General features: G+C 37.5%; 1 protein-coding gene across 1 annotated transcript in view; it reads left to right on the top strand.

Annotated features, from left to right (window-relative positions):
- Positions 1 to 377: 377 nt before the first annotated feature.
- The window catches only part of LOC131040431 (paired amphipathic helix protein Sin3-like 6), a 171,630-nt gene continuing 148,925 nt past the window's right edge, over positions 378 to 23,082 (top strand). Inside the window, exons 1-10 of the mRNA XM_057973336.2 lie at positions 378 to 862; positions 1,079 to 1,285; positions 1,611 to 1,794; positions 1,968 to 2,069; positions 2,197 to 2,370; positions 2,476 to 2,830; positions 3,317 to 3,777; positions 4,035 to 4,189; positions 4,482 to 4,609; positions 4,712 to 4,966. Of these exons, the coding sequence (XP_057829319.2) occupies positions 837 to 862; positions 1,079 to 1,285; positions 1,611 to 1,794; positions 1,968 to 2,069; positions 2,197 to 2,370; positions 2,476 to 2,830; positions 3,317 to 3,777; positions 4,035 to 4,189; positions 4,482 to 4,609; positions 4,712 to 4,966 (2,047 nt within the window). The 5' untranslated portion in view covers positions 378 to 836. The remainder of the gene's footprint in view (positions 863 to 1,078; positions 1,286 to 1,610; positions 1,795 to 1,967; positions 2,070 to 2,196; positions 2,371 to 2,475; positions 2,831 to 3,316; positions 3,778 to 4,034; positions 4,190 to 4,481; positions 4,610 to 4,711; positions 4,967 to 23,082) is intronic.

The raw sequence follows: 23,082 nt of genomic DNA, 5'->3' as shown, positions 1-23,082 counted from the left end.
TGCAAAAAGATAACAAGTACCCATGATTTCATGAGTTGTCTCACCATAAATATCTAGTCCCTTGGTAAAGTGTTTTATAAGTTCTCTTTTACATCATTTCATCTAATGAAAGCCGTTTCCTCGCATAATTTATTTAACAAAGAGATATATTGAAAACATGGGATGTTTCTCATCTCTTTGAATAAGAAAAGGACTAAACTGACAACGCTGGCATTCCCATAGACTATTTTTAACATCGACTTTAAAAGATCTATGCATCTACATAAATTTTTTAAATACATAATATTTTATAAAAATTTTTAAATATGTTTTTTAAAGACATTAAAATTTTCTCTTTGAGAAATACACTGTCTTGCAACGTAAGTGCCCTCTCAGGATCTGGAGAAAGGCGCCACCTCGTAAAATACTAACTGAGCAGCTGTTCCTTCCGACATTAAATTTATTTAAGCCAAGGTAATAGAGCAAATAACAGCCAATGAAAAACGTCACCGCTTTTACAGGCGCGCTTAATTTCCCATCACAGAAATACCCGCCACTGGCGCATAATAGCTTTGCAAGAGTATAAATAAAACAGAGAGATTATTATTAACTTGGTATAAAAAAGCACACATGCTCGCAAGAGCTCGCCATGCATAGTTTTGCGATTTGAAGGTGGCGTTAAAGGAGTTTGTCCACCGCTGTTCGATTCTTACTATTGCTATCCTCGTTATTTCTCTTAAAATTGTTTTACCAGTGACCCAAGTTTCGGGTTAACTGCATAATACAGAGAATTTCAGCAGTTTGCCTTTTTAGTGTGGATCGAATTGTATGGAATCGCTTGCTTCCAAGAGAGCGAAATGAGGGAAGAGCCACAGCAGAAACGGTAACTTACCTCGCACGCCAATGCAATGGAATTTTAGTTTAACCGCGTAAAGATTTGGGTTTGTACAGTTGAATGAATATCTGCTGAGTTTTAGAAGTTTGTGGTAACCGTGGAAGGACGGGGGGGGTTTAGTCAATCTGAAGATATGTGCTGAATTTAGAGGTAGGTTTTTGAAAAATATTTATTTATGACTATCTTGTTATTTTCCTGATGTAGGTTGCAGTTGCATCAACCATCACAGTTTGTAACACAAGAAGATGCAGTTGCACATTTGAAGGCTACTGAAGAGGCACTCAGTGATGAAAAATCCAGGATTGTTGATAATGCCTACTCATATCTAAAGACAGTCAAAGAAACTTTCAAGAACGATCAAGAGAAGTATATTGGGTTTCTTCAAGTCATGAAAGATTTCAGGCTGTACGGGTATGCTTGCCGCTTTTTCAAATCTTTGTAATCAGTACTTAGATCTGAATCTGTTCAAGGCGTTATAGTCCCAAATATGAGACACACTGTTTATACATGTATATCTTGGGCAATCTGAAATTTATTTGAAAAATTAATAATTTTTTTATATTCATTTTGCTTTTTGGGGAAAGTTAGCAGTTGGAAAAATTGCCATTATAGCAAATTTGTGAGAAATTAACTAACTGGCGAAAAATTCGACTTAAAATAAATGCTTTGAAATTCTGATTGATTTTTTTAATCAACAGTAAACCTTATTGAAATTATCCTTTTCCTTTTTTTTCAGATTTATTACAAATGAGATGATGAACAGATTAAAAGATGTGTTTGAAGGCCATAACTCTCTTCTTCTGGGAATTAATGTTTTCCTTCCAAGAGGCTATGAAATTACGGATACTTCTATAGATCGTCCCCCGAGGAATATCTGTTTTGATTTTGATCAAGCTCTCATTTATATTCAGAAGATTAAGGTAAGCTCGAAGAAGTATAAATAGGCTTGATGTTGACCAAGTTGTCAATTATATTTAAAAGATTGAGATAAGATTGAATAAGTAAAAGTATAAATAGATGGTTTTGGCATTTAAAAGCATTTTTGAAATACATTTATATTATGAAATGTTTCAAAGCACTTTGCCATGTTCAGAGACGGTTTCAAAATGATGACAAAAACGTCTACAAAAGCTTTCAGCAAATGCTGAAAATGTCTCGGGAGGGTGATATATCACTCGATGACTTACATCAACAGGTAAGACACCTATTTTGCAATCATACAGTTTTACAAAAAAGAACGCAGCTGTGATTTTATTTGTTATGCTTTTAAGCTAAAATTTGAAAGAGAACAAAATCTAATCTGTTTTTTAACTTTTTGGCAGGTGAAACTCCTGTTTTGCGATCATAAAGATCTTCTAGAGGATTTCACTAAATATCTTCCAAAACCTATGGATTCTGCTCATGTTACTCACCTTCAAGATTCTGAACAGCCTTCATCTGGACACATCTCTGGATTGAAGTCTGTCAGGTATTCGTACAAAGAAAACATGGCCAAGGTGTGTTGTGACAATCTTGGCTTGATTTCCAGTCCTATTTATGTTTTTAGTTTTCTATAGTTTCTTTTCTTAGCAAATTGTGCTTTAAATTTGATTTTGCAACAGAGACAAAAAACTGCTGATACAAACAGTAATCACCATCAGATTTTCCAAAGTCTTTTAAGGGAAGGTGTTGAGAGAACATCTGTTGGCATAGATAATGGAAATTTGAAGAAGGTTAATAAAGAGAAACACCTCAACGAGGATTCAATGTGGAAGTTAAAAGACGGGGGTAAAAAAAGACCAGCACACAATAGGGAGACAGAGTTGGATGGTATGTATCACTGCCCTGATACAGGGACAATAATTAGCACATCTGGTGTTTTGATGCCTGAGAAGAGACTGACGGAGCAAGTTTATGGATCTCCTGGAGATAATTCTCTGCAAGATCCCCCCATGGACTGTAGTAAAACTTTAATGAGTAAGTAACATTAGAATACTTGCATAACTAATGCATTTGTCTTTAATGAATCTCAACTAAGTTTAGGTTCATTGTTAAAAAATTGTTACTGATAAACTACCTAAAACAAATAAGTAGCCATTTTTTTAAGTTGCAGATAAATTTCTTGGAGATTGCCAACATCTCAGAAATACAAAATATCTAGGTCGCTTGTTTTCCTTCTATAACCGTAGCATGCCTCATTAGTGATCAGGTTAAATGATTTTTCTTGTAAGGCTCATATTTTTTCTCTCCATGCTTTAAACTTCATGTTTGACTACTATGCCATTTGATCCTTATCTTTTTGTCGACATCTTTCATCCTGCAAATTATATTTTACAAGATGGCATTAGGAGTTTTTCTCGAGTTGATGATAAAGATTAACAATGAAACGTTTCAGAACTTTATTTATACATCTTAGTTAATGCCTGTAATTTTATTCTAGACCTGAAGCACTTGTTTTTGCAGATATAGGTCGACAGAAAAGAGACTTTTGCAAGAAAGTAAAAAGAAATATTGTCGATAGAGAGTTGGAGGACAACATGAGAAACACAGAGCAAGATGATAACAAAGATAGACACAGAGATCATGATCAATCCTGCAGGTCAAGAGATAAGTTAAATAATAATGCATCACCTATCTCTAGCAAAGATGAAGACACAAGTCCACAGGCAGGGGACTGTTGCAAGAGAGAAAAACGAAAGCTCAGTAAGACAGAATCAGAGAAGGAAAACAAGAGAAACAAAGAACAACATCATGGAAAAAATAGACATGGAGATAATGATCAATCTTGTAGGTCAATAGATAAATTAAATAACAATGCTTCACCTACGTCAAGCAAAGGCAAAGGCATGGACAAGCCAATTTCGGAGTTTTGTCCGTCTGACTTTGAGCTTTGTACACCTAGTTATTGTTTGCTACCTGAGAATGTAAGAGACCTTTTCATATATGTGTTTTTGTAATGGACACTTGATATTGATAAATAATTATATTTCTCCAGTCATAGAGAGCCATTTTTTTCCTCTTGGAAATCAGCATTGTAAATGCCATTCATTTTGAGCAGTTTTTTAAAATAAAATAAAATGAATACCAAATATAAATTTATAATTTGAACTTATTTATCACTTAACTTTAATTTTTATTTGAAATTAGATGAAAAATTGATGTTAATTGCATTATTTTGCAGTGCCTAAAACCTGTTGCCAGCTACAGTACTGACCTTGCAGCAGAGGTATTGAATGATTGTTGCGTAACAATGACATCTGGTAGTGAGGATAACTCATTCAAACACACACGGAAGAATCTCTATGAGGAGATTCTTTTTCGTTGTGAGGATGATAGGTATTGCTATATATTTTGGACTTAAGGCACTTCTTACAGATTTGTATCAGAGTAGTTATGAACAAATTATAGTCTAGATGAATGTCATATCTTGCACGCTACATACAAGGGGTGTTAATTTATTTCTTGATGCTAGGTGCCTCTTTCTTTTTGGGGATGTTATCCATGTTTACCATTTAGTATATACTGATGAGTTAATTTTATTATCTCTCTCTTATTACTTGAATAAAAGTTCCTTTGAACTTTTGAAGATGTTCTTATGGTTGCTAATGTTTCTAATGTGAATTTTCAGATATGAATTGGACATGCTGATGGAATCCATATCAGCAACAATTATAAATATAAAAGAGTTGCTGGAAAAGAAGCGCAATAGCACAATTAATGGAGACGATCATATCCAAATTGAAGAGCACTTGACAGGTAGAGTTTGTTCTGAGCTGGTGTAACTGCATTTAGAAGTTAGATTCATATCATAGTAGGCTTTGAAGTGGCTCACTATGTGGCAATGTTTTACCTTTGCAGTTTTAAATCTGAGATGCATTGAACAGATTTATGGTGATCATGGACTTGAATTACTAGATCTGTTGCATGGAAACCCAAGTCGTGCTTTACCAGTAATACAGAAACGTCTTCAGCAAAAGAAAGATGAACTGTCGAATTGTAAGGCCGAGTTTAACAAAGTTTGGGCTGGTGTTTTTGCAAAAAACTACCATAAATCCCTTGATCATCGCAGCTTCTACTTTAAGCAGCGAGACAAAAAGAGCTTAAGCACAAAAGGTTAACCACAGTTTTTAACTTCATTTATTTTGAATTCCTAAATTAAGGAGAAACCTTTCTATGGTTTTGAAAATATGGTTGGCAGCAAAACAGTTATCTTCATGAATTTCTTGAAGCTATAATTTTCTATAAAATCCATCAGCAATTTTGCAAAATCTTGTTCAAGATACTTGTTTAAAATATATATGCGTATCTTTTCTTCCATAGTTTCAGATCTAAATAGAACTAGACAAGTTGGATGTTATGATCAACTTTTGATCATGTGCTTACCATCACCCCTCATTTTTTTATAAAGAGAGTAAGCTTATTGATTATCAAAAAGGGGATAGAACCGCCACTAATGTGAAATAGCCAAACAAACTAAGATTAGGGAACATTGGTAAACAAAACTAGAGGACTCTCCATATTAGTTATTTTGGTCCTTGGCCAACACTTTAGTATAGTTGGTGCAGCTTCTTCCTCATCATTATCCTTGCCACAGTGGTTGATGTCCATTGTTTGGTTTAGCATATTCATGTGATCTTCCATTATCTTGTTTGTGGGTGTAACATACACCATTGATTTTTTGTTTTGTTTTGTTTTCTGTTTGAATGTGTTTATAGAAGAAGAGAAATGTGCAGAAGATTTCTATGACAATGATAATACTTGCAACAATGAAATAACTCAGAAAATAACAATATTTAGGAAATCCCACAAACTGATATGCCTCAGATTTAATTTTAGAACTGAAGTTACAATATATCATGAAAATAAGAATAACCTAGTTCATGCATTTTATTACAAGGCCATTACAAACAAACCCAGAAAATTTGATTGACTTTGATCAAATACTGTACTATCAACCAGCTCCAGCAAGATCTCCAAAATGGATGCCACAGCCAAGAAAGGTCTCCTTTGTGGATGAACTAATTTGCAATGCTGTAGGAATCCTATGTGACACTCCCAAGCCAAATAATCAATAACAAAGTCCAGCTGGAAGCTTTGGAAAACCCCACGCCACACCCAAGATGGTATGGCTAGCTAGATGGACGGTATGACCAACAATGGGAGACAACAAAAGCAGATAATCTCACTCGAAACTCTCCAATTGTTTTTATACAAGTCTGATACAACAATAAACTGTGTATGAAACTACCAGTTAATCCTCTAGATTTGATCTCTCATCAATGTGGAACATGCCTATTGCAAGGATTTTTGTCCTCACAAAGCCACATGATGAACAATTTCAACAAGCAAAGAAGTCTTCAAAATATCAATACCAAGCATAATGAAATGAGCTCCCAAAGTTGCTTTTATATCCTCGCCAATTCTGACACCCAGCCAAGGAGTCTTTTACTTTTTTACTTTAAAACCTTATGTCTCCTCCAAAAGTGGTGGTCATCCCCCAAAAGGCTCCCTTTATTAAATTTTAAGACTTCATTTTAATATTTGGGGTGCTCATATAGTCCACAATTAAATAAATTAAAATAACAATAAAGTTAAATCTTTAATTTTAACTTTATAACTTTATAACTTACATTATTTAATTGAGTGGATCAGGAGGAAATAATGCTAGATTGATTGAAATCACACAAATAGGTAAAGGGATGAAAAGAGCTCCATAGAGATGAAAACAAAAATGTAATTTGCAGCCATGAGGTAGAGGACATAACAGAAAAAACTCCTAATGTGTCAACATCTAATGATAAAGGTTTAAAACAAATTCTAATTTTCTGAGTTACAACAGCAGTCACATATCTCCTTGCAATCATGAGATGGCAGTCTTAAAACATGAAGATGTAAAGGTTATTGAATCTCCTAATGAGGGCTATCAAGATTCAAGAGTTATACATGATGTTTTTGGTGTAGATCCAATCTACAAGATGTCTGATTTTATCTATCATAGCATGGAAGATGTGTTGAAGACCCAAAGTTTGTGTGACAGATGGTTACAAAGAGCCAAGAAGGCAAAGTTGTTGGCTGCCCAAGCAAAACAAAATCTACAAGGAATCAAGGAATGTTGCAATTATATAGATCAAGCAAGATAGGAAAGAGAAGCCTGTTCTCGATCATGATTTCTTCCAAGGGAAGAAGACATGGAGATGGAGCATACAAGGGATGAGCCTCTTAAGAGAAGGAAGTAAGAAGAACAAGTAGATGAACCAGCACAATTCTTTTTGGATATCTCGTTTGCATCATGAGGTTCATGAATCCCCTCTTTTAGAGAGCCCATTAAAGGCTCAAATCACAAATGAAGATGGGATAGTTGAGCACACACTTAGTGAACCAGCCACTAACATTCTTCCTACACCTTTGATCATTTGTGGGGAGCTTGAGGAATGAACTTAGGATGTGATACAAACCCATCATGTTAATGACTCTTTGATAGGGTATGAGGCTGCCCTACCTCTGAGACTTATGGCACATGTCATGGAGACATTTGTTTTTGACTGGCACGAATTTTGGGAAATTGAGTTCCAGTTGATGTATGGTCCTAAACATGGGGGAATATTGTTAATTTGTTATAATACTTGACCTTGAGTTACAAATGATTGTGTTACAGCTAGGCTATGGTTCTTGGTATGGGTGTGGGCATGAGGACATTGATGTTCCAGTCCGAATTCATGGATCACTACTCCATGCATCAATAGGAGGTGGCTGTCCTATACTGTTATACATTGATTTCCTAGAGGGGATGTGGAGGACACCACCTGTTTGCGTGCTTGGAGGAACATGGATCATCTTTTCACTATTGGACGTTGGCATAATGATGAAGTGTCATTATCATTAGTCATTAGAGGCACTCCTTACATCATCATAGGTCTGAGTTTCAGATTTATGGGTGCTGTTCTGGTCTACATCAGCAGCCTAGGATGGGATACTATGTCTTTTAGTGCACCCATTATGGATATCTTGCATATCCATAAGAGATCTAGAGTTGGAGAGTTGCTTGTTAATAGCTCTTTGAGATACTTCTATTTTCTCATGATTGATGGATATGGCAGCGTGATGATTTGGGATCCTGGCATTGGTATGTTTGGCGCATTACTTCATTGGAATCATGATAAGTTGTTTCACAATTCAAGGCCTAGTGATGTTTTTATAAGAGTGGAGCAATGGAAATTTGAAGGAGATACACATGGGAAGACATATCGAGGGCATAGATTAATATGGGTTCTAGGTATTGGTGGGAACACTTGAGTCTAATGCAGATTTGATACAAGTGATTGCTTGTGGGCAAGCAATCTCGGGGAGGGCGGACTATAATGTCCCCTTCTTAGCCAACGTCAGCCAATCAGGGTTAGTGTATCATTAGGTTGTCATAGACTAACAAGATGGATAGAGAACCCATGTTCAGTTGATTCTCTGAAGGTTCAGACATTATAATTGAGTGGATCAATAGGTATCAGAGCATCATTTTATGATGTTGCAAAACGGTTGTTAAGTTAAATTAATATTTAACTTAAATAACAAACATCAAAAGTGAACTTTATGATACAATTCACCTAATATCTTAGAGAGAGAGTATGGACGCCTTAGGAGAGAGAAAGTGGAGTTCACTACATTTGATGTTATTTGTAATATTGCTAATGATATTAAAAGGTGACTCTAAAAGCTAGATTTATAAAGTTATGAAAATGACTTTATAATAAAGTCACTTTCCGTGGATACCACTCCAAGTAGAGCTGGAAATAATAATAAAAAAAGAGTGACTTAAGTGGGCGCCCTTTGAGGAGAAAGAAAAAGATATTAATGAGACACTTGAAATTAAATAAAACTCAAATTAAAATCATAAAGTGGGCACTTGAAAAAGAAACCCTAATTAGGGTGTAAGGATAGAAGAGGCTCTAAAGGCAACTTGAGTCATTGTTAGGTTATGTTATGTTGGATGTTACTTCATGCTTGCCTCTTGTGAGGAGCTTAGCTGAACCCTAGGGTTTGAAGCAGCTTGTGGGGACGAAAAACTGCATGAGTCATCACACCTATAGTTGTGGAAGATCAGCTCAGGGTGTGTGAGGAATCTCTACTTCTAGAGTTTCACTTGGGCACAAAGGAAATCAGTTTTGAAGTGTATTTGCTGGTTGTGGCCGAGTGAGGTGCCTTCTTGCTAGGACGACCCCTTCTTGGGCATATTTGGAGCAAGGCAAAGTCACAACCTTTGCTGTTTGGTGTTGGTTGTAATAGTTTTTCTTCATCGTCAAAGGAGGCGGCAAATTTTGTAAGAGCTTCCAAGATTTATGAACCTTTGAAGCAATTTTTTTAGTGAGGTGTCTCCTTGTTAGGCTAACCCCTCTTGGACAACATTGGAGCTCAAAGAAATCATTACAACTGCTATTTAGTATTGGTATTGGCTAGTTTCATCCTTACAGTGGGAAGGCAGATTTGGTATCTGATTTCAAGGGATTAAAGGGATTTTTCTGAGTAAGCTGCCTACTTGTCTAGCCGACCCCTTTCTTGGCCATATATGGAGCTAGAATGACTATTTTGATGCTGTCCAGTCTTTGGGTTGCAAGGCTCTATCATTAACAACATTTTATACAAATTATTTCACCATACTTCAGAGGGTTTGAGTGATTACGATAGCAAAGTCAGAACTACACCAGACCAAACCAGTTCTTGCAAAGTGAGTGTTTCTAGGGTCAAGCACCTAATTTTTGGAGACACACTTCCACACTTTTGGGCACCTAAAACATACTTTACATTTGGGAATAGTTTGGGAGTGGAAAGGAAGTTGTTACAGCTGCTGCAACTCATTTGTGGAGTGACCTATGTGGTTGCCACCTTCTGAATCAGACCTGCAAACAGCTCTTCCAGCCCATTCTTCTTCAAGGTCTCAGAGAACAATTTATGGGTATGCCTAAAAACTGTTTGTAAAATCATATTGCAGAACTAGGGTTCATTTCATCCAGGAAACTTGTATTTCAGATATATAAATAAATCTGGAAACTTCCTTTCCTATGTTGCAAGTTATGTTAATTGATTTTTAGGACTGATATTTGAAGGCAATATTTATTTTAAGTTTATATATGTTTATCATCTCAAACATTGCAAAACACAAACAAAAAAAAACATTCTGCAACTTCTGTCTAGTTCTATAAGATCACACAAATAAAATAAACTTAATACTTTTAATTTAAAAAAAAACAAGACAGGTTGCTGCAGTTTAGTTCCCAGTGTTCCACAACAGGGTGGGACATTACAGGATGTCTTCCTCAAATGAAACCGTCTTCCCTTTATATCTTCCAATGTGAGCGAGAAGTTGCACCCCTTCATCATGTCTGCGCTTTGCAAGAGTCACAACCTTTCACAATTACCACCCTTCAAAAGAGTCACAACCTTTTATAATTACAACCCTTTGAAAGAGTACAACCCTTCATAATTTCTTCTCTTTGAAAGAGTTACAACCTTACACAATTACCACTCTTCGAAAGAGTACAACCCTACATAATTTCTGCACTTTGAAAGAATCACTTATTTTCTTCCCATTCCTTACTTCTTCCATTACTCCTTCCTTGATTCACATGCTCCATTTTTTGTTCCTTCCTCCATATCCCCTTTCAAATGAACTCTTCTCCCTTTTATTTCTCATATTTGAGGGAGTCACAACTCTTCATTTCATACCTTTTAACCATTCATTAAACTTAATTAAATTTTTATTATATTGTATTTTAATTTGATTCTTTTATATTTTAATTTTATTATTATTCTTTATTAGTAAATCCTATTTCAAAAAGGGGACGTTACAATCCACCCTACCCAAGATAGTTTGTCTCAAGCAATGATCATGGAGAGAGCGTTCAAGACGACTCCCAATGGAATTTGCAACTTCTAACTTTGTTTTTTAATGAAGATCTATCTCCTTGGTAAAAATAATTCCCTCTTCTCCAATAAATTATTCTGCAATAGAATCTCTTCATAGATAGGTGGTAGGAATCCAATAAACAAATTTTCCTCTTTTGTATGAAGTATGAACTTATGTGCACTAGTGTGAGTTTTATGGGATGATTATTCAAGGTTTCTTCCAATAAATACCATAACAAGAAGATGAAAAATATTGTATCATGGCCATTTTCCAAGGCATTAGTTAAAATATAATAGTCTACTTCAAAAAAAAGAATAGTCATTTTTATCATTATCGCATCATTTTTTTGGAACACTTGAGCTGTTTTTCTTTCAAGCATTCAAGAATGCACAATGAAGTTTCATGTGATCTTGAAGGACTTAATTTTGTTTTTTGTCACTCGGCCCAACTTTGGTTTTAAAAAGCAAAATAAAATAAAATTGTGGGCCCATGTTTTCAATGGATGAATTTTGTAAAATAGTAATACAAATATGTAATTTATATTCATATAACATTGTGTATGAATTGAATTCATTTTTTGATCTATTAATGAAGGAAAAACCACTTTTGACCTTTGTAAATCTAGTTTTATGCATGTTTTTAAAGATTATTTTACAAGTTTGTGTTTTTCCATATTTGGAAATTTCACCATTTTTGTGTTTCTCGAGTTTGACTTTTTAATTTTTTCCGAGTCTACCAAGGTTTTTCCTCGTCTAATTTTTGAACTATGTATCAAAGAACAAGTGGCTGATAGTCCGACCCTCCTTCATATAGTACATTAAATTTCAAGGCAAAATTATTATATAACCTTATTTTCCCCAAAATAATTGATCCAATGGTTCCTCTAGGTTTTCTTTTCCTTTCTATTAATTGTTTCAAGTTAAGAATTCATAGGTAGGCTTTGTTAAGGTATAGATAGCTTCGGTAAGATAAATGATTGAATGAGAGATAAATGAAGTCTCTCATTCAATCATTTATCATATGAATTATTAAAATGAATAAACTCAAGCATTCAATTGATAAACATTCCTTTTATATTAACTGTTCATTATCATAGTATTCCAAATTTGATAATCTATTCTTATTCACCGATTGACAAATCGAATTAACCTTTGCAAATACGACTTAATGATTATCGGTTAGACTATTGATATTAGTCTATGTTTGCACCGATTAAATATCGGGTGATATATTAAACTCACACCGATTATATCGGCTGTTAAGAATAGTGATAATATAACCATGCACCGTTTGGCATACACTGATTATATCGGGTGTTAAGATAGTGTTAATATAACCATGTACCGTTTGGCATACACTGATAATTATCGGGTGTTTGAATATGCACCGGTTGGTAAAATAAAAGCCATGCACCATTATAGTGAGGGGGCATGATCAAGTGATGTCTTGATCGGCCATGTCCAAAAGACATGGTCGGTCAAGGCATCGCTTGACTGTACCCAGCCCACTATATATGTCAAATGAAATATGTGAGAATGGACATTGAAATTTATAAATGCTCCTCCTCTCCTGCCACATAAAAGAAGACAATCAGATTTATATAATAATTCAGTAATAGAGAAAACAAAATATTAAAGTAGAATATAACTTGCATATTGAATGTATATTGATATTAGTCTATGTTTGCACCGATTAAATATCGGGTGATATATTAAACTCACACCGATTATATCGGCTGTTAAGAATAGTGATAATATGACCATGCACCGTTTGGCATACACCGATTATATCGGGTGTTAAGATAGTGTTAATATAACCATGTACCATTTGGCATACACTGATAATTATCGGGTGTTTGAATATGCACCGGTTGGTAAAATAAAAGCCATGCACCATTATAGTGAGGGGGCACGATCAAGTGATGTCTTGATCGGCCATGTCCAAAAGACATGGTCGGTCAAGGCATCGCTTGACTGTACCCAGCCTACTATATATGTCAAATGAAATATGTGAGAATGGACATTGAAATTTATAAATGCTCCTCCTCTCCTGCCACATAAAAGAAGACAATCAGATTTATATAATAATTCAGTAATAGAGAAAACAAAATATTAAAGTAGAATATAACTTGCATATTGAATGTATATTGAACATCATTTACAGGCTTTATGTCCCATTGTTCCAAGTTAGGAGAGGAAATCTTTATAATCTAAGGAACCTTAGCTTTTGAAAGAGATTCCTAGTTTCTGTTATCCATTCATCATTGTGTTAAAATTGCCTTTAATTATCCATTTGTCATCTCCCTTGATTTAGTAATTTTCCATAAAGTAGTTAAAGAAAGAAAGAAAGAAATAAAAAGAAAGAAATAAAAAGAAACTAGATTCATGTCCACAAATGACCAAAAGTAGGACAATGGGACTAGAGATTACAATAATTAACAATTGAAAGTTCTAGGAAGAGAAAACTGTAGAATCAAAATAATACAAATACATAAGACAAAACAAAGCACCGTGCCACTAACGTATAGCAATACAAATAGCAATGAAGCACAAACAAGAGCCCCAAAAGCATGTGTTGATTAGAATGGAAGGAAATCTCATTGAATATCTCCATCTACATTTGAAATAGAGGAATAACTTAAGTTTTCATTGATAACTTGTGAGAGATAATACTATTTTTGTGAGAAATAATACTCGTCAGGGAGTAACTTGTGGGAGATAACCCTAGAATGAATCAAAGCACTTCCTCTATAAACTCCCGTACCATCCAAGGCCAATATAACTCACATATTAGAAAAGAAGCTCATAATATGAGTTTGCCCCTATGGTTTGGGGTGACCAGTAAGTAGTACATCCATGTTTTGGTATGGAGTTGATTCAAGTTATCAAGAATGAGAAAAGCCATGATGTCAAGGAAGAGCAAGATGGGGAATCTAAGTAACCTAAGTAGTAATGGTTTGTTGAGAGAAAGGCCACCTAACTAATAAACCAACTCTAATCTGCAAGGTATTGGTACCTAAAGGCCATTTTGTGGTTCTTGTTGCCTAGTGGGCTGCTAAAAGCACTCAAGGGATCAAAACAGTGGCTTTAGAGCTTCAAACTCTTGAAGAGATCTATGTCTAAGTGTGATAACCTCAGGAGGAAAAAGAGCTATGCATTGCTAGTCTAATTATTTCAAGAAAGTAGATAGGTTGTTGCTTGAGTCCCTATAGAGGCAAAGAAATCTTCCTTGTGTCCCATAGTAAAAAATGCATCTGAAAGTGAAGTATTCGTTTGTCTCCTCCTCTTGGAGGATGTGAATGTTGGCCATTTGTTGGAATTGATTATGTGTTGCATTGATGTTTTGTCATTGATGTCAACACTAGCTGTTTGGATGCTTTACCGACACCTTTCTGGTCTCGATAGGTTGAGTGGTTTTTGGTTAACTTGGATCCGGTATGATTCGACAGGCTCCGATATAATCTAGTGATGGAATTGGTTTGTTCATAATGCTTATACTCATACTTGGTCAGTTGGTTTTGGTCTGGAGATCGGATGCTATCCTGCTTGCTTAGAAGCTTGGTTTCTGGATCGGTGAGTGTTTCACTGATAGAGCTTTTGGTTGTAATGTTCCCTGACCGTACGGTGTAACTGGCAAGGGAAAGGTCATACAATGAATAAGCCGTACGGTGGTGAGAGGAGTGGCAGTACGGTGGTATGAGGAGGGGGTCGTACGGTGCAAATGTTGTACGATGGAGTGAAGGTTGTATGGTGGTGTGAGGAGGGGTGGCAGTACGGTGTGAATGTCGTACGGTGGAGTGAGGGAGGCCATACGGTGCAAAAGATGTACGGTGGTGTGAGGAGGGGTGGCAGTATGGTGTGAGACCATACGGTGAGGGTGCAGTCCATACAATGTGAAAACCGTACAGTAGTGAAGACTAGTCGCCAAACCAATCGATGAAGCTTGTAATAAGGTATGATGCCAGATAAACGATGAACAAGAAGATTTATATGTTATTGCATGAGCCAGAGAATAGTTAGATTAATGCACTTCAAATTACAACAATCCGGGACAGAGAGCAAGGCAAAGTAGGGTGAGGAGTTACTCCCACTGAAACTGTGAGAACGAAATAGGGAGGGTCTTTCACCTTCGAAATGGTAGATAATAGAACTCCAACTGGAATTCGCACAAACAAGAGAAAATACCAAAATCGCCTACCAACACAAATGACAGACTCGACCATAAATATGAGCTTCGGGAACTTTCCCAAAGGGTTACAAACGGGCCGACATGACCAAACTAAGACTTGACTAATCTAATTAAATAAAGGGCCCGAAAGATTTGTTATTACATTTGGGGCCTTACAATAAAGTATTTATTATTTAATTATATCGGGGACATCACAGTCCTCCCGGGCCAAAAATTGCTTGCCCTCAAGCAATTGCAAACTTGGATGCTCTAGAATTTGCTCGCCTTCCCAGGTGGCATCCTCGATGGGTAGATTCTTCCAGCGCACAAGGAATTGCTTGACTGTGTGTGATCTCAGCCTCTTTTCTCTGACATCGATGATCTTCGCCGACTCCAAAATTAGTTTTCCTTCTTCATCGATGGGTGGCAGATCCTTGGACACTGTGACATGCTGCCTGACGACCTTCTTGAGACATGACACGTGAAAAACATTGTGAATCCGACTCCCCTCAGGAAGCTCCAACTTGTAGGCAACTTTGCCCACCCTCCGAACCACCCTGTAGGGTCCATAGAAACGCAGCTTCAGCTTCTCCTTACCACTTGTCTTCAAGGAGGATTGTCTGTACGGTTGAGGTCGGTACAATTGTGAGGAGAGACCCTGCTAGAGCAATTGTTACAGAACAAGGACACTACTTTCATCAAATAAGGACATATCTCAGAGAAGCAGGGTAGAATGAAGAACAGGGAGAAACAAACGAAGCCCTTGCTCAAGGCTTTGATGAGCATGTGATGTTGTCAAATGAGTTCATGAAAGATGATGACTTTATTAAGTCAGATGAATTTAAAAGTTTTTTGACAAGGTTGAAACAAAATCAATTAAGACAAAATCTGATCATAGAGGAAGGAAATGTAGAAAAGAAAGAGGAGATCATCAAGGCACTGCAGGAATATGATCCTGACAAGGAGCAAATATCTGTGGAACAGGCAAGACAATTGATTAAGTCTATTTTTATTATTGATCAGATTAGGAAGCAAGAGGACCCAATGTTTAAAACTGAATTTGAAATTGGAGATGTAATAAGAGGATTAGGATTTAATCCCAAGTCAAAGACACTTGCTGCTTGGTCTTTGGCCCCTTCCACTCAAAAGCCCCGCCTTCTAAATACCCAAGTAGAAAAGAAAGCTGATAGAATGATCTGGAATTTGCAGAACACAACTAACACGGAGATTGCCTCATTTTTGACTAAAGTTTCTTTCATGAATTTATCAAAAATAGAGGATTTGTCAAGAAGATACACAGAAACATATAGCCAATTGATTGCATTATCTAAAAAATATGAAGAGACACTGATGTAGAAGGGTGCTCTGGAGGAAGAGTTAGTGGAGTTGAAAGAAAAAATTGCAAATGAGCCCCCTCCAATACAGATTACAAAACAAGTACAAGAAATACTAGCTGATGTGACAACAAAAATGGAGGAATACACAAAGAAAATTGAAAAGCTTGAAAAGGAACAAAATGTCAAGGCTATCTCTGTTGTGTCAGGAATTCTGAGACACAGGATTAATGTATTGAAAAGAAAATTGATGGTAGTGCTTGATTTGCACATTTCTTTGAAAGAGGCAAGTAAAACATCCTCTGAGGTTGTCGCTTTTCTTTGACCTTTGCTCAATGTTTGGTCAAGAAGAAGTAGATTAATGGATAAGCTAGATACTGCAATGATGTATAGTGACGAGTTCCCTCCCAAGATCAGTGACACTAAAGACATGGTGGAGGTAATGAATGCAGCTTATGCATTTTTCACAGGGAAGGATGTGCTTATAAATGAAAAATTGCAGACATTTGGGGAAGGTTATAGTAAATTGGTGCCTTCAATTTATGGTAGTAATGGAGATTTGAAATCAGTTTCTGATTGGACCAGCGAATTTGATTTGATTCTGGAGGAAGAAGAAATAATCAAGCATATAGATGAACAGGTTGATGCTGATTTACTTAACGGTATGCTTGATTCGCTGTTCAAGGTTGAGGTTGACCATGCAAAGTTTATTGTTGAGGCCATGGCAGTTACAAATGCGAGATGGATAGATTGAGTTGCAAAGTTGGAAGAGGTAAAGGCATTCAGTTGGCCAATAGACAAAGAGGTGGACAGGTGGCAAGCCATGCTAAAGCAAAAGAAGAAATGCCAAGTTGCTACCCAAGATTCCTCACAGTAATTATAAGCTTGTTGAATCCTCATCTTATAAAAGGATTCCAAGATTAATTTGAGAGGGATGGCCACTTTTTCTTTTTGATCAGTAGAGAGGGATGGCCAGTTGGCCACTTTTATTGATGTTGAAAAGTCTGATATAGTTATAATAGTTCAACTGTTCAAGAATTTGATAAGTGCATAGCTGAATGGCATTTTGAATTTACTTTCTGATATCATTATGAATATAATATCAATATCATTTGCAGTTTGAGATCTTCACATAATTGTCTTTGTGTTGAATTTATGTTTTCACTGTGAATTGAATGGTCAAGGGTTTTTCAGTTTACGTATGAATTTGGGTTGTGTATGTAATGGCATATTCATTCCTATTTATCTGCAAATGAATCTTATTGAAGTTTATTATCAGGTTGTCTTTGAATTGTAAGTGACTCTATGCCCTAGGATAAGGCATTGGTTTGTTGTTTTGATGTTGACTTGGTGAAGTGACCTTCCAATTATAATAGTTGATTCATTGTGGGTGAATATGTTTTCTTGTTTGCCTTTGATTATGAAATTGTGATTTGTCTATAACATCTATCATGGAATTGGATCCTCAAAAGATATTCCCTTTAATTGAGTTGCATGCATGTTTTACTAATTATGTTGTATTCCTATCTATTGTGGTGTTTGATACTTTCATTCTTAATACTCTTATGATTTTATATGCTATGGATGTTTATGTAATATATATGGAGGTGTTCTATGACTATCATGTACATGTTTTCCCTCCTCCATAAAGTTGGCATTTACTCATACCTATAATCTACCCACCAATTACAATGAGGTGAATCCTTAATATGATTCTAGACTAACATAAATTTTGCATTCCTGGGCATAATAGGAAGCATTAAATTAAAATTACATACACCATAACAATGCAACAAATGAAAAAAGTTAAAACTCATGATTCTGATCATTTGAAAGAGATAGAGTTATACACTGGAGAGAAATAGATCAGAATTTAATTTCCATTGAATAAAATTACTACTTCCGTCGACCGTCACAAAATAAATTTATATATAACTCCTTCAAGAATCTGCACAAAGCTTGACACTAAATGCTTTTCATTTGCTTTGTAAATGGCTATACAACTTGCTCCCTTCACCTAGAGTCTAGAATCACTATTGGAACCAGAAAAGGAACCCCAATGACTATACAACTTGCAAAACTGCTTGAGCCATGCCATTATCACCCTGATGCCTTCGGATGGAATGTTAGATGTTAGGTTCTGTCCAACAGATCGTTTCCAAATAGAGGAGGAAGCCTTCATGCCCAGGAACAGAGAAAATGGAAAGAGGAGCTCGAGCCTTCATGCCCACGATCGGGGAAAGTGGAAAGAGGAGCTTTAGGGTAAATGTAATATGTTGGGGAGGGGTTGCAACTTCCATGTTGTCACAAAGATGACTGGCTGCCACTCCCCACCCAAACAAATCCTTCTTTCATTCCTCTGCGGGCTCCTTCTTCAGACCCCTTGCCATCCTGTGGCAGAGTAGAAGTAGAGGATGTGCCATGCTTGGCCTTTCTTGATAAGAAAAGGCTTTCACACCCCCTCTGGCAATCCTTCTCACTTTCACAACCCCTCTGACAATAAACAAACCCACATAGGAGAACAAAAAAACACCCATCCGGTATCATAGAGCACACAACAACTACATGCACGATCCTGCTCAAACATCATCTTCCTTTCTAAGGGAAAAACCACTCTTAGAAAATGAAAAAGGTTTCTTTTTTCTTCTACCAATTAAGTCACCACTCCATTGTATTTATAACCTTTTAACACTTCATTTGCTGATGCTCATTCACGTGAAAAATCATCATTTTGGTGTTTTTCAACATGACTGTAGACTATAGAAGTCATGCCTATCAAATCCACTGTATCCTGCTAAGGCTCATCTATTGTGAACGATTTTGTTCTAATTTTATTCCTCCTTGATTGGACAAATTCTGCTTCAGAATCCCTGACAACAAGCAACCTGAGCTTCGATTTCTCAGAGAAATCCATGATCTCCCATCTCTAACTCAGAAGCTATCCAATCCTTTTATGCCTATGAAGCTGTCGTCCTCGCTTGTCTAATCAACCCCGACTCAGGAGAAACCTTCAAACTAGTTCCTCAGGAATGAGTCGGCATCCAAGCCTAAAAAATTCCTTGTACATATTAGCTTGCCACCACAGTTGTCGCTAGCTCTCATGTTTGTTTAATGTTAGCATTTTTAGGTTGCGAGCTAGTGACCCGATAGTTTGTGGTTAAGTTTTATGGCTATTGCTAGCTCGCGAGGTAAAATGTCTGAAGACGTGATCAAGCCGTGAGCTGGCGACAAGTTGGTTTGGGTTTACATCGCGAGGTCTCTAGCTTTTTGGGTGTTAGTGTTTTATGTTACTGAGCTGGAGATTGTTAATGAAGTTGCTTTGGTTGCGAGGCCTCAAGTTGGTCTGATGTCATACATTATAGCTGTGAGAGTTAGCGAGTAACTCATTTCATATAGTTGTTGCTAGCTCTCATGTTTGTTTAATGTTAGCATTTTTAGGTCGCGAGCTAGCGACCAGACAATTTGTGGTTAAGTTTTATGGTTATCACCAGCTCGCGAAGTTAAATGTCTGAAGACCTGATCAAGCCGCGAGCTTGCGAGTGAAGTGCTAGCGGTTAAGAGATAAACAATTTTGTGTTGGCGAGTACGCGACAAGGGTTAAAGTTACCACTATCTCCAAGTCGCTGCGGTAACGAGGACTTAACATTTTGTGGTCGAGAATTGGCGAGTGGCAGTTCAGTTTCCCTCAGTCGCTAGATCTCGAGGTTATGAAGGCTTAGCATTTTCAGCTTGCGAGTTGGAGATAGAGTCGTAAGGGCTTGTTGCTAGGTCGCAAGATTTTCTAATGGGCAGTCTTTCAGGTAGAGAGTTGATGACTGTGTGCCACGTGTTTTAATTACTTAATATCTTGAAATCGCCAATATATTCTTTTTATGGTTTGAAAATAGCTTGAAATTGCCAATATTTTATTTTTATGGTTTGAAATCACCAATTATTTTTTTTAATGGTTTGAAAATAGGTTGAAATTGCTAATGCAAATATTTTTTTGGTTTTAAAAACATTACAATTCGCCAGGATTTTTCACAAACTTTGAGTGATCACGGCTAATTCGCCAATGGAGATTATTATTTTTTCTCCGTAAACCGCAAAAATTCGCCAGTAAAATTAAAATTTTCCTCAGGAATTATACAACTTTTGCCAAGTTTTTACACCTTGTCCAAGGGGGGGGTTTCTTAAAGTTTTCCCTCTTCGAGTGGTAGGGTGTGCTCAGATTTGTTCTGCTGACAGGTGGAGCATTCCCGCACATACTGTAGGACGTCGTTCTTAAGTCCCTTCTAGGAAAACCTTTCTCGGATCTATCTGTAGGTTTTCAAGTATCTCGAGTGTTCGGCAAAGGGAGAATCGTGCATTTCCTTCAAAATCTTTTCCTTCATCTTGGATTCGGGTACCAGATAAATTATGTCCTTGTGGTAAATGCTGTCATCAACCACTTTGTATCGGTCGTCCTGCACTCGACCATCCATCAGTTCCCAGGCAAAGGTATTCTTGGAGTATTCAACCAACAGGTGTTCCTTCCAATCTGCCGAAATCTGGGATAAAGAACATATGGCAGGCCTTCTTGAGAGGGCATCGACTACCACATTATTCTTGCTCTTCACAATACTCAATGTCAAAATCAAATGCTTGGACTTTGCTCGCTCACTTCTGTTGTCATTCATTCAGATCTCTCCGCTCCAAGAAATATCGCAAGCTATTGTGGTCTGTTTGGACAACAAACTTTGCCCCAACGAGGTACTGCCAAAACTTTGTTAGTGCGTGCATGATGGCGAGCATCTCCTTGTCGTAGATGGAGTACAACCGCTCAACTCCTGAGAGCTTCCGACTCTCGAACGCAATGGGGTGATGGTCTTGCATCAACACTGCTCCAATGCCTTCTCCCGAGGCATCACACTCTAGGATGAAAGGGCGAGTGAAGTCTGGTAGTGCTAGGACCAGACACGTGCTCATAACTTCTTTTAATTTGTTGAAGGTCTGTTGTGCCTGCGCATTCCAATGGAAGGATCCTTTCTTTGTTAGATCTGTCAGTGGTGCACCAAGCTGTGAAAATCCTTTCACAAACCTCCTATAATAACTACACAATCCAAAAAATCCATGCAGCTCCGAGAGAGTCTTGGGTGGAGTCCAATACAAAATTGCTTGAATCTTCTCTTGGTGAACTTGTACCCCTTGGGTGCTGATGACGTGACCCAAGTACAAGACCTTGGTCATTCCAAATTCACATTTGGACCTTTTGGCATATAATGATTGCGATTTCATAATCCCCAATACTTCATCCAAATGTCCCAGATGTTCCTCCCAGGTCTTGCTGTAGATGAGTATGTCATCGAAGAATACCAATAGGAACTTACGCAATTGCTTGTTGAAGATGTGGTTCATGCAGGATTGAAAAGTGGTTGGAGCATTGGTTAATCCAAATGGCATGACCAAGAACTCAGTGTCCGTAATGGCAATGAAAGGTTGTCTTTTCCACATCTTTCTCCCTCATACGGATTTGATGGTAGCCGGAGCGGAGATCGATTTTGGAGAAATAGACCGCGCCATGTAGTTCGTCCAACAACTCATCGATCCTGGGAATGGGGTATCTATTCTTGATAGTCTTCTTGTTCAGTGCACGGTAGTCAACACACATTCTGAGAGTTCCGTCCTTCTTCTTCACTAGTACCATTGAGGATGCAAAGGGGTTAGAGCTGGGCTGGATCCATCCTTTATCGAGGAGTTTCTTTATCGTTTTCTCTATCTCTTCTTTGAACTTCTTCAGGTGGCTGTAGGGTGTGGTGATAATGGGTTTTGCTCCTTCCTCCAACTCGATGGTGTGCTCAAACCCTCGGTGTGGGGGTATACTAGGTGGAATATCAGGGAAGACCAGACTATGCTTACCCAAAACCGACTAAAGTTCCTCATCCTGGTAGTAAGTCGGATGCTCTTTCACAGGCTTTGTCAAGATCAAGCAATGTGCTGCCCAGACTACTTCATCATGCCTGAAGATGGCTTCCATCCGTTTGGCAAAATCTCCCTCGGGTCGCCATTCGACATTCCTCTGAGAACCACCTTCCTGCCATCCACCTCTAATGAGAACTCCATCCTTTTGAAGCTCTGCGTGTACTGGTCGAGGGTCTCCATCCATTGAATGCTCGATATGACATCCGTGTCATCCAGATCTACTACAAAGAAATCGTCGGTCACTGTGTAATTTCCCATGGTGATGCTTAGTTGCGGAACCAGGTGAGTGCATGATAGGAGATTGCCTCCTGCCACCTTGACATCGAACCCTTCATGCTCCTTTGTACACAAACCCCTTCGAGTGACGAGTGATGAGTTTATGAAGTTGAGTGAGGCCCCACTGTCGAGCATAACCAAGACTCGTTGCCCTTGGAGTGTACCATGTACCCTAAATACACTGCACCTTGGTGTACCCGCCAGTGTGGCAATGACTCCTCCTCTCCATACCAATGTGGAGATTCTCTCCGCCAGGCTGGTTTCTTCAGCAGATTCTTCCCTTGGTGGTTCACTTTCCTCAGGATCGTCTTCTCCATTGGACATCACTTCAATATAGGGAATCTTTCCTTTGCCCAAAGATCGGTGTCCTGGTTCCCATGGCTCCTTGCAGGTGAAACAAAGCTTCTTCCTTCTAAGTTCTTGTTTTGTGGCTTCATCAAGAAATAACCTCTTCGGAAAGGGTTTATTATCCTTCTCCTTCGGAACGAAAGGTGGTTTGTTATGTGCAAAATTTCTAGAAGAGGAAGATGTTGCCATGTTACGGGCCTTTTTGATTGCTTCTGTGAGTGTGTTGGGGTTGAACCCTTTTACCCAACCTTTCAGAGGTTCCATCAATC

This window comes from Cryptomeria japonica, chromosome 10 (assembly GCF_030272615.1).
Source record: "Cryptomeria japonica chromosome 10, Sugi_1.0, whole genome shotgun sequence".
Taxonomy (NCBI): Eukaryota; Viridiplantae; Streptophyta; class Pinopsida; order Cupressales; family Cupressaceae; genus Cryptomeria; species Cryptomeria japonica.
This window is presented reverse-complemented; position numbering and strand designations above follow the sequence as displayed.